A 12155-nucleotide genomic window follows, 5' to 3' on the forward strand; every position below is an offset into this window, starting at 1 on the left:
GAATAAGGCTTTTGTTTTGTCTTTGTCGGACACCTGCAGTAGTGACCTTGGTGTATCTCGGCTTACACAGTCTATTCTTGGAGTGTCTGAATTCTCATCAATCCCTCCCCCCAGTTCTTTGGTAAGTTGAATAGTGATAAGTGGTTAACTGATTCAAAAGCGATTCAAACTTGACCACTATTATTACTCTGTTGCTACTGATTGACACAGATATCATAGATAGCCATGTATACATACAAACCTATTTTCTGTATTACTGTAAGAAGAACCACCCTTGAAAAGCATTCAAAAGTAACTACTGGTGCCAAATGTGACAACTACTTTACAAAATGTCTATATTGAAAAGATCTGGACTAGTTGCCCAGTGCTTACAATAACACGTGGCCTTATATACTGATACACAGGGCTTTACAGCCCTCTTTAAGCATTATTACTACTACTCTTTGGAACAACCCAACTATTAAGATCTGTAGATGTAGAGATGTACCAATAATATAGTAGTTTCTCTGGAAGGTGAATTTCTAATCAATGGCACTGATCTTCATTCATTCAATATGGAGGAAACCTGAAAACTTTTTATTTATTTTTATTCCATCTTTATTATTTTTATAAGTAACTCAATGCAACAAATATACCTTTATACTCCCTTCTCATCCTATCTTCCCCCCAATCATAACTCTGTGAATGGGTTGGGCTGAGAGAAAGAGACTGGCCCAAAGTCACCCATCCAGCTTTCATGCCTAAAGCAGGACTGGAACTCGGTCTCTTGGTTTCTAAATTGGTGTCTTAACCATGAGACCAAAGCTGCCCTTTTTAGGCAGGGCTTTTGTTCATTTCAGTAGCAATATTATAGTCTCTTCTTAACTCAACAGAGTCTGTCATTTTAATTCATTTTTTAAGTTAGCCACTTGACACTTGATAGAATAGAAAAGCAAAGTATATGTGAATTAAAATCAGGAATCAGAAGTCAACCCTTCACACAAACTGGAGAAAACCTACCCAGGTATCCGACTCCAATGCCCCCCAGCCTTATTTTAGTACTGGAAAGTTTTAGCTCCTTCTTTGAAAACCTTCTTTTCTTTAAAGCTTAGCAATTGGGGTAAATAACATTTTGGCGATCAACCTTAATGGTTATGGAGGGTTAAGGATGGCAATTGGTAGGATGTCAATGCAAAAGACAAAGTTAAATTCAGGTGTTTCTGCAGATCTAGGAGAAGGTGGCTATGACAATAAGAACAAAGCATGGACTGTTTTTATGTGCACTGCATGTTGGGTGGGACCTTCAACCACATTATCATGCCATCGTCTTAAACTTTCTGTGTGCACTCTGGCCGCATTGCACATGTGCACTGTCCATTTGTCCTTATTATAAAAAAACAACAACCCAGTCCTTTATTTCAGAAAGCTGTCCATTAGATTTAATTCAATTATTTATTTTCTTGGTTTTCTTCTAGAATTGTCCTTTGTAAAGCAAGTGATAAACATAAACAATTATTTTTGTACTTTTTCCAGATTTACCCTTTATTGGTTTCAAGAAAATATAATCTGGTAGAATTTTTTTCCTTCTGTTTGGAGCAAGCTTGTAATTAGACCACCTTACATTTTAGGGCTAATTTCCATCTTTCTGCTCTCTCAAAATATCTAGAGAGGTTGGAAAACACAAGCCTAGAAAGTTTATTTCACTTATCTAAAAATACATAAAAAAGCAAGTTCAATGTACAAAAGGATGGGGAGAAATCACAAAGTATTTTTTAAATGGAATATTAAAAAGTTGTATAAATATGTAAATCAGCTACATCATATGATTGTTGAACAAAAACTAAGCAATAAAGCTGAAGCAATTCATCTGTGTACTTGACCAATAGCTTTGGCAAACATCAACATGCTTCAACCTTCACAGTTGACTAATGTTAGCAACTGCCGAGAAGCAGTGTCCATATGTCACTCTATGTACCTATTGTACAAGACAGATACAATGGGAGTCATATGTACATCCAATCACATCCATGGTAAACACGCTGACTTTTGGCTTACAATGAAAATCAGGAACATTCAATCAGGTGAAAAGAATCAGGACCATACATTAGGTAGAGTTCAGAAATTTTATTGCTGAACCCTATTCACAAGAACCTAGGCAATCAATGGATAGTACTAAGTTGGCATTAGATACGAGTCAACGGAATTCGTGGAGAGTTGGATTGTTTGTGGCAACCGAACAACTCTATACTGATAACTCTTTTAACACCATCCCCAGTGAGGCAGGTCAAATTTTTCAACTTGAAATTTCCAAACATTAGGGATGCTCAAAAGTTGTGACATGACTTGGGGATTGTAAAGATATTTTGGTTTAATATAATTTAGATGTATTTGGTAAGTAACTACATAAATACCATAATTTTTTAACGTTTTCTTTCATTTGGCTCTCCCTCTTCTTCTACATGTTTGCCTGTTTGGATATGTATCTCACAAGAACTCAACTCACCACTGAGCACTTTACAAATTCTGCAGTTTATTGCATTGTTTTGCTTTACTTGTTTTAAACTGCTCCCAATTGCGGAAAATTTGCTTAAGAACAGAGTGTTTTTCCTCTGCAGTCCAAATTTTCAATGAAGATCAAACTTCATGAAAAGATTCATCACAGACTTAATATGCAGTACCAATCACTGAAACAGTCTGAAATTGAAGTGATAATAGTAACAACTTACAATGTTCATGGATGTTTCTGGATTCACATCACTTTTTCTCCTGTCAAGCATTGCTGAATTTACCAGGCCTTGGAACAAGCTCACTGCGATTATTAGCAGCCACATCTTATCTCTAGCAAAAGAGAGAGGGAGAGAGGGGAGGTTCATCTCCTCAGCACAAATATGCAAGACTATCCCATCACAAACACTACAGTAATAATCAACCTCCTCTAACACCCACATTAAGACTGAAGCTGCAGCTCTCTTATGTTCTATACAGAAACATTAGATAAAAGCTCTAAAAGCTCTCCAACTCTAATAATAACATAAAGCACCATTTATGCGCTGGGGCGGGGGACAAGATTGCTCAGGAAAATCTCCACATTTGTAAAAGCAACTCCTCCCATCCAAAAAGGAGGCAATTAAAGTATGGAGCAGTGTAGGACTCCAAAAATAGCTCAAGACACAGTGGATGTGAAAAGACTCAAGAAGAGGCCTTTAAGAGAGAGAAAAAAAGACCGGAGCTGGAATGAAGCTCAATCACCAGGACTGTGGCGTTTTTCAGAAGATAAAAAAGAATTGACTGATAAAACACTTGTTCATTCCTTATTCAAAGAGGATGTCTTCAATGGTGGAGCTACCTTTCCCCCAGAAGGCCTGTTCACAAGTCTCATGACAGCATTTCATAAGTCTCATGACAGGCTACACAATTCACCTGCCTCCATAAAAGTCACTTCCCTGTTACTGCTGAAAATGGAAATTAAAATTATAATATATCAGAAAGGACCCAAAGGATTCTGATTGAGACACACTGTTCTCCTTCTGCAATAAAAATGTCTCAAGACCAGAATTAGAAGTCACAAACAAAACAGTTCTAACCTTAAAGATATTGTCAGAATTGTAAATTTTCCATCCTTTCAACTTTATGCATTCAATACTAGTCTTCAATTGCTGTCTTGGGCTGTACAGACCCTGCATGCAAAAAGCTTTTTTAGGTAGGGAACAGTCTGAGAGTTGGATGGAAGCACACACACCTTCAGCAAGGTTTAAGTTGACTGGAAGATTTTTCCCAGGCTTTTCTACTATTACAGGTTGAACTACTATATTATGATCTGCTATGATCTATGGAAATCGGCAGGTGAATCTGATCTGGCATGATGATCATACGATTGCAGGTGAGAATTTCGTACTTTGATATTGGCTTGGAAAAGACAGGACATGCTGGTAAAATGCAGAACAAACAGTTATGGAATGCCCAGAGGGAGTTTTTGACATAATGTTGGCAACTTCAATTAACAATTCTAAATTAACTTCCCTGCCTTACATTATGAACACACCTTCATTCCATTTTGTACTGTAAATCCTATGTTGAATCAATTCACTGAAACAAGCACAACAAAAAACCACAGCGGTTATGTTTGTTATCTTTAACAAACATGCCAGAATTTATAGCAAAAACTTGTTTTTATTTATTTATTGTAAATTTTATTTAAGTTTTCACAAAGAGAAAAAAAAAACGAATAAAACATCTTTTTTGAAAGTAGCGTAATCCCGGGTTACATTTCTTCGTACAGACACAAATTCAGGTTCATGCTCATTTTTATATTCTATTCCATACCTTATTACTATTTTACATTTTCTGCATAGCTTCTCCCCTCTTTTAATTTTCTCAATTTTATTTTAATTATCTCATCTCAATTCAAATCATTGTATTTATATTTTTTGTCTGTCTTGTTTCTATTATCTATTATCTTTTCTCATTAAACAAAATTTCTCCTGTAGTTACTGATTGGAGTATGACGCCTTTATATCTTTTCCCTAAAGTTGTAACATTCAACATCCATTCGGATTCTGCTTGGTACATTCTTAAAATACACACTGTATTCTTAAAAAAAGAAAAAATTATAAAAGTATATAATTGAAACAACATTCCATTCCAATTCAATTCTATTATTAATATTAATATTCATTAAAGTCTTAACATCTTTAATATTACTTTTCAATTAAATATCATACTTCTATGGGAACAATTATAAGCTTTCCATAGTTAGTTCCCCCCCTTCACTTATATTTTATAAAACATTAACGAATTAAAATGTTCCCGTTCCTTCCTAATTCAATTTTCTCATTTATTTTATTCACAAACATTTCACTAAATTACACTATTTTATCCCTCATTTTAATCATACGTTGTTTCCAATTTTCTAAAGTTATTTCTATTACTAATATAACAATACAATCTTATGTACCTTTACAGAATCCCTTTTTCAGTTAGATTTTCACCCATTATTTCTAAATAGGTCCTGTTTCTCTATATCTTGCTCCAGTCCTTTGTAACTTCTTTTCCTTTCTTCTTCCCTCTCTTCTTCTCTCTCCCCCTTTTACCCCTTTGTCTCTCTACCTCTATTTCTCTCTCCTGTATTCCCCTTTTCTGTTGCTTTCCAGTATTATACTTAGTTTTTGAATTTTTTCTTTACTTTGGTTGTTTTTTTAAGTCTTAAATTCTCCATCTTCTTTCCCCCCTTTCATTTTTCTCCCCCACATAAAATTGCTTGTTCATTAAAGATGGCTGCTTCTTTGTCCCAGTCTTCTTGTTTTGCAGTCATTTCTTGCTGTTTCTCATAGTTCCAAATCTCCATTTCTAAGAATTGAAAAACGAAGCCAAAAGAACCCTTCCCTTCTTGTGCATTTTCTTTGTACATTTTAAGTTCCATTTTCAATTCATCCAGAAGTGGTGCCATTGTATAAATTTTTAAACAACCACCTGCACGATCTCGGATTTCTGTCTGTCGCCGAAGCTCTTCAAACCGGAAGTCCCAAAAACTTGTTTTTATTTGTAGTTAGCCTGGGGCTTGGGAGCAAAATTTTAAAAAACACACTGGTCCAACGCAGATTGGATCCTGCAACATTATTCTGGGGCACATATATTTGCCTTCATTTAAGTCAAAAAAGACCTTTATGAAACCTGGCCTGTAACTAGATGGAAGGCTGTTGGAATAGGGAATTTATAGCTTAAACTACTAGGAGATCTGAAAAATACTCCAGAAAGGCTGGTGGCAGACTACTTCCGTATGGTTGCCAAGCACTTCATATCGCCTTCAAAAATCCCCAAGATGCTTTTTTCAGGAGGCAAATGGACTTTCTTGTTTTTTCTTTTGAAGACATTTCTCTTCTCATCCAAGCAGCTTCTTCAGCTCTGCCAGGACAGTGAGGAATGGAAGGATTGACATTCCTGGCAGACAGCTGGTCTCCTAAAGGATGCAGATTACCAGCTGTCTGCAAGGAATATCAATCCCTCCAATCCTCACTGTCCTGGCAGAGCTGAAGAAGCTGCTTGGATGAGAAGAGAAATGTCTTCAAAAGAAAAAAAAACCAAGAAAGTCCAGTTGCCTCCCGAAAAAAGCACCTTTGGGACACACCACATTAAGTTTCTTCACCTCCCCAAAGAAGGCCCTTAATCGCATTTGAAGAGCCGCCAACCCGATGGAAAACACACGTTTCCCAACCACCCTCCCCGCATCCCATTTTCCTGGGAAGCTTCATATGCAACGATTTGATCGGGGCTTCCCCTCGAGTCACGCCCTGGCGCCCTGCAGCTAAACGAGGAAAAGAGCAGCCAGAAACTCACCGGGAAGCGACCAGACGGCGAAGGCAGAGGAGGAGAAACCTCGCCTGCGCTGACTCCGGGGTTGTTTTTAAGCGCTCCGCCCCGGCATCGCAGCGCGGGCCAAACCACTATGCGTATTGCCCAATCAGCGTTCCCGGGGAGAAAGTACGCTCCGCCCCTCACACCCCCGACAGGGACCGGAGTGGAGCTGGGAGCGAAGTGAAGCTGAGGGAATCGCCTCCCTGTCTTCTCTTGGCTCCTCGTCTCCTTTCGTGCCCGTTTTTACGCTTCGCTGCCGCTGCCGCTGTCGCGCGCAGGGCGGCTGGTGCTAAAGCGCTTCTCGGGACGTTTCCCCCCTGACGAGGCTCCTGCGAAGAGACGGAAAGAGGGCAGCCGCCTCCTCCGCTCTGCAGCTGGGCCCTCGGCAACCATAGAGCGGCTGGCACAAGAGGCTGCCCCCCCCCCGCCCCGCCCCGTGGCCCTGCCTGAACATACGGGCAGCTCCTTCAGTGACCGTTCAAAGTTACAACTTGGCACTGAAAGAAGTGACTTGTGACCATTTTTCGCACTTCCGACCTTGGCAGCATGGCTCCCACCATGCTTGGCAACTTGGTTCATATTTATGACCATGACTGTGTCCCATTTTTTTAAATAAATGTTTTGTTTTATTTTTATTATAAACATCTTCCATTTGCATTCATTTGTTCTGGTTACAAGTATCTTGTGCAATGCAGTTAATGTTTACAGTCATATCCATTACATATTCATTACATAGTATTATTCTCTAATCTTATGCTTATTGTACTTAATATCACTATCTTTCTTCTTAGATTATTTATTTCGGTTAAAAAAATTGTCCTTCTTAACTAATCCATTAATGATATCTAGCTTTCATATTTTTTCTCTAACCATTGATAGAATAGTTCCCATACCTTATAATATTTAGTTTGCTCTCTTTCTTTAATTAGAAGTATTAATCTATTCATTTCTGCACATTTTAATATTTTTCTAATCACATTTTCTTTAGTAAGAGTCTGTTCCTTTTTCCAATTTTGAGCAAATATGATTCTCGCTGCAGTTATCACATGAATAATCAAATATACATTTTCTTTGCTATAAGCTTCAGGTAAGATCCCCACAACAGGAATATTTCTGGCGTGGCAGAGAAAGAATACTGTAAAATGTCCAGTCAGAGGTGGTATTCGCTGGTTCTCCGAACTACTCAAAATTTCCACTACCGGTTCTCCAGAACCTGCTGAAGAACCTGCTGAATACCACCTCTGATTTCTGGTTTTAAATCAATACATTGTATCATCTCTTCCAACCATCAGCATACTTTTGTCCAATATTTTTTAGCTTCATCACATGTCCACCACGTGGTAATATGTGCCAGGTATTTGGTGGCATTTCCAACATTTGCTGATTTATCTTTAAATATCTTTGCCAACCTTGCTGGAGCATAATGCCATATATAAAACATTTTGTATAAATTATCTTTGTATGCAATTAACATTGTTACCTTATAATTTCTATCCCATAATTTCTGTCAGTCATCAAGTGCTATTCTATAACCAAAATTCTTTGCCCATGCTATCATTGTCTCCTTCATCTTCTAGTTTAATGCCTAATAGGTAGCTGTATGGTTTTTTTTTATCAACCTTTCTTCTGTTCCTGTTAGTATCTTACCTAATTCTGTCAATACTTTGTATAAGCCATATGCTTTAACATCTTTCTCATATCTCACCTGTATTTGCAAGTATGAGTACCAAATTGTATCTATCCCTTGTTTGTCCAATTCTTGTTTGCTTTTAAGCTCATCTCTTTCATTTAAGATATCCTTGTATCTTACAATATTTCCCTAAAAGTGTTCAGGTGATTAAGTGCTTCCATTGTGGAAATCCAGACGGGTACTTTCAAATAGTTCAAATAGTGTTGTTCTCTGTTTTCTCCCATATTAACAGTAAGGCATTTCTTATGTAATGTCTCTGAAAGTAACCATATATCTTATTTTTCCCATACCATAGAAATGCATGCCAACCGAGTTGTAAATCATGCCTTTCCAAAGTCAACAACCTTGTATTCCTTAATACTATCCATTCTTTCATCCAAGATAATGCCGCAGCTTGGTGATATAGTTCTCAGGTAGTCCAACCGCCCCCCTCGTCCTTGAGTCCTATAACATTTTAAAGTTTATTCTTACTTTTTTCCCTTGCCATATAAATTTCAATATTATTTAATTAACGTCACCAAAATATTTCCCTAGCTGTGAACAGGATCACCAAGTATTTTATTTTCTTAGTAACCTGAATATCCAATCTCTTTGTTAATTCTTTTTTTTTTCTGTGATATTCCTCACTAGCATTTTAGTTTTTTCTCTGTTCATTTTCAAACCTGCCACTTCACCGTATTCTTCTATTATCCTTAATAGTTTGGGTCCCATTTCCAGTGGATCCTCTAAGATAAAAACTAAATCATCTGCAAAAACCTGTAGTTTATACTCTTCATTTTTTATTTCCATTCTCTTTATTTCTCTATCCTGTCTAATGTTTTTATTCAGTACTTCCAAGGCAGGGGTGGGATTCAAAATTTTTAACAAACGGTTCTGTAGGTGTGGCTAGGCAGGCGTGGCCATGTGACTGGATGGGCGTGGTTTTGCAACCCCCCTTTTTTTCTGCCTCCTGGGGGGGGGCACTTTTGCTCCCAGAAGGCTTCCTTGGGGCTCAGGGAGGCAAAGAATGGAGCTGCACCCCCCCCACAAGCCCCCCTTGTCTCCTGGGCCTCCGGGAAGCCTCCTGGGTGAAACAGTAAGAAAGCGAGGGAGATCCCAGTAGCTGATCATCGGAACAGCTGATTGTCAGAGAAAAAAATAAAATACTTTAAAGAGTGGGCTGGGAGAGGGAGAACGCAGTCAGCAATGTTGCGCTTGCGCAATAAGGACTGGCGGGGAGGGGCCAGCCACGGGTACCATTTGCTGGTTCTCAAACTGTGCAGAATCATAACAACTGGTTCTATAGAACCGGTCCGAACCGGGAGAATACCACCCCTGTTCCAAGGTCAGAACAAACAATAGTGGCAACAGGGGACAACCCTGTCTCTCAACTCCATGTGGTCAGCTGCACCAGGACCCTTGCCTGATGGTTCTGCTTCATTAAACCATCTTTCCAATCAGCCTCCATGTTTCCAGTGTCTTTCTCCCCACTTGGAGCTGAACCAGATGGATATTTCAACAGTCTCAACATCTTTTTTATAGTGTGGTGACCAAACTGGATGCAGTATTCTAGGTGTGATCTTACTAAGGCTTGAGAGTGGTATTAGTACCTCACTTGATCTTGATTGTATCCCTCTGTTAATGCAATTTAGGATTGCATTGACTGCTTTTGTTGCCGCCACACACTGCTGGCTCATATTTAATTGGTTGTCCATAGAACATAGAATAACAGAGTTTAAACTGACCTTGGAAAGTCTATTTCAAATATTAGCCTCTACCTAGGATCGAACTCACAGCCTCCTTGATTGTGAGGCAAAAGCTCCACCTCTAGGTTACCAAGACTCCAAGATCCCTCTCACAGTTGCGGCTAGTAACCCTGGTTTCACCCAGTCTATATGTATACTTTTGGGTTTTCTTGTTGCAAGCAGCCATTTCCAGTGGGAAAAACAGGACAAAGCAGAATGGGGAAAAATATTTTCCTTTGCTATATTTCCAGTCTGAATTAGACCCTGGCAGGGTCCCTACTGGAGAGCCCTTTTAAGGATTATGTATTAATGCAAAAGCAACTAACTTACTTCTGATCCTAAATGCTAAAGCTGCTGCACATAAAAAGGAGGAGCTCTGATCAACTATCACAGTAAAGCCACAGCTGTATGTTGTCTATAGATGCCCCTGCTAAATGCAAGCATGGGATAAACTGAGCCGGGTTTGTTCTCAGTCTTTTAAGTGGCCAAAAAACTACTAGCAAAAGTGGTATTTGATCATAGCAAGGAGGCATTGTGAAATGTTTCCCCTTTTGTATTTGAGCATCAAGAAGAGACAGGAAAGGAGAAACAGAGAGACAGTTTGGTGCACTGGTTAAGGTATCAGGAGACCAAGATTTCTGTTCTTCCCTCAAACATTGAGCCACTTGGTTGGCCTTAGGCCAGTAGTCACTTTCTCAGCTGTAGAAAAGGGACCATGGCAAATCATATCTAAAAAATCTTGCCAAGAAAACTGCAGGGACTTGTTTAAATTGTCTCTAAGAATTGAACTGAAGAAGAAAAAAACTCCGGTTGAACCAAGGAATAAACATGTTTGTGAATCTGATAGGTATTTCATTGCCACCCTGATAGAAATAAAAGTTTTGTCTCTGTTGCGAATATCTTGATCTTTGAGCTACATGTCAGGCCTTTTCCCTTAGAAGCCCACCAGTTTTCCGTAAATTGAGTTTTGCATTCGAAATAGGTTATGCTTATTATTGTGTGGGACTATCTGAATTCCAGCGGTGTGGAGCAGCAAGTGAAATGTAAGTCAGTTTCTATAGAGCAGAACCTCCGATACTGACTTTGTTGGGAGAAATATCCATCTGGTTCAGATCCAAGCTGGGAGAAAGACACTGGAGACATCGAGGCTAATTGGAAAGAAGGTTTATTGATGAAGTAGAACCACGTGTGATTCTGGGCAGCTGACAAAATGGAGTTGAGAGTGGCTGGGGTTTTATACCTTCTTTGGACTTTGTATTTGAGCATCCTGTTCCTGTGCCAGAACATGGCCTTTAATATTCTACTGCCTCTTGTCAGAATCCTATGGGGTCATGTAGGGGTTATCTAGGGGTCTTAGCTGGCTCTATAGGCAAAAGAGAAAATGCAAATCCTAGGTGTTTACGTCTGAGCTAATCTGGTCAACCTCTGGCTTACTGCTTATCTGAGCTTCCAGGTTTACTGCTCTAGGAGGGATGCAATGAAAGGGTCTGAAAGGGTGTTGGGCAATTCCGATTGTGGCTAATGGCTTTCATCCTGTGTTGGATCTTGGATGAGGGGCTGTTTCTTTTCCTATCTGTTTTTGCTGTCAAATTTTGTTACAAGCAGTTTCAAAATATCCTGTCTTGAATGGATTTCTGCCTGCAGTATTTGCTTTGCTTATGAATAGAATCATCTAGATAATGGCTTCTTCTTTCAATAAGCTCTTTATCTCCTTAAGTGCTGTCATCTGCTGTGGACTATTAAGAAAAAGTGGGGGTTGCTTAAACATCTTAAATATATGTTTCTCCATTTCTCTCTTTGGAGAAATATAATATCTTGCCTTTTTAATATTCCTCAAAATATTTCATTCTTCGGGGGGGGGACGTCCCACAACCCACAACTCTACCATCTAGATTACCAATTAGAGAATACATACAAAACCATCAACATTGTCAACAAAGGTATAAAATTCAGGAGTGAAGAAAACGACAACAGGCTACTCTTCCTGGATATCCTCATCAGTCACAGCAAACTACAAATGCAATCGATCAAACCCACCCACACCAATCAACTGTTCCACTACCAAAGTAACAATCCAACCTCTCACCAGAGACATCATCTAAGAACACTACAGATGAACACAAAACATATTGCAGCAATCCTGAGCACCAGGAGAGAGAAAAAATCCCAGCCCTACATCTTCCAATAAAATAGATCTCCATGCAACTTCATATTGCATTAAAAAAAAAAACAACCCTCAAATCCAGCATTTGGCTTTGCCAATTCAAGGTTTGGTCAACATGTGGATCCCCCACAGTGAAGACTCTGGGATTATATTTTCATGTAGTGTCATTAGAAATTGCCTTAACACCCACAGCACATCAATTTGTAGTAATAGCTATGACATTTTAAATTACAAACAGGGGTCCATA

The 12155-nt window shown here is 38.9% G+C and overlaps 1 protein-coding gene across 3 annotated transcripts in view; it reads right to left on the reverse strand.

Moving 5' to 3' along the window:
• LOC113442775 (putative lysosomal acid lipase/cholesteryl ester hydrolase) overlaps positions 1-6357 on the reverse strand; it is a 45890-nt gene extending 39533 nt beyond the window's left edge. Inside the window, exons 1-2 of one of the 3 annotated variants that reach the window (XM_087932392.1) lie at positions 6324-6357; positions 2706-2817 (exon numbers count right to left, since the gene is read on the reverse strand). In XM_087932392.1, the coding sequence (XP_087788518.1) occupies positions 2706-2810 (105 nt within the window). In that variant the 5' untranslated portion in view covers positions 2811-2817; positions 6324-6357. Of the gene's footprint in view, positions 1-2705; positions 2818-3563; positions 3906-6312 lie in introns of those variants that run through there. The other 2 variants (XM_087932391.1, XM_087932393.1) reach the window with 2 other exon arrangements.
• Positions 6358-12155: the final 5798 nt, after the last annotated feature.

This window comes from Pseudonaja textilis, chromosome 4 (genome assembly GCF_049901715.1).
Source record: "Pseudonaja textilis isolate UNSWEBS1 chromosome 4, rPseTex1.2, whole genome shotgun sequence".
Lineage (NCBI taxonomy): Eukaryota > Metazoa > Chordata > Lepidosauria > Squamata > Elapidae > Pseudonaja > Pseudonaja textilis.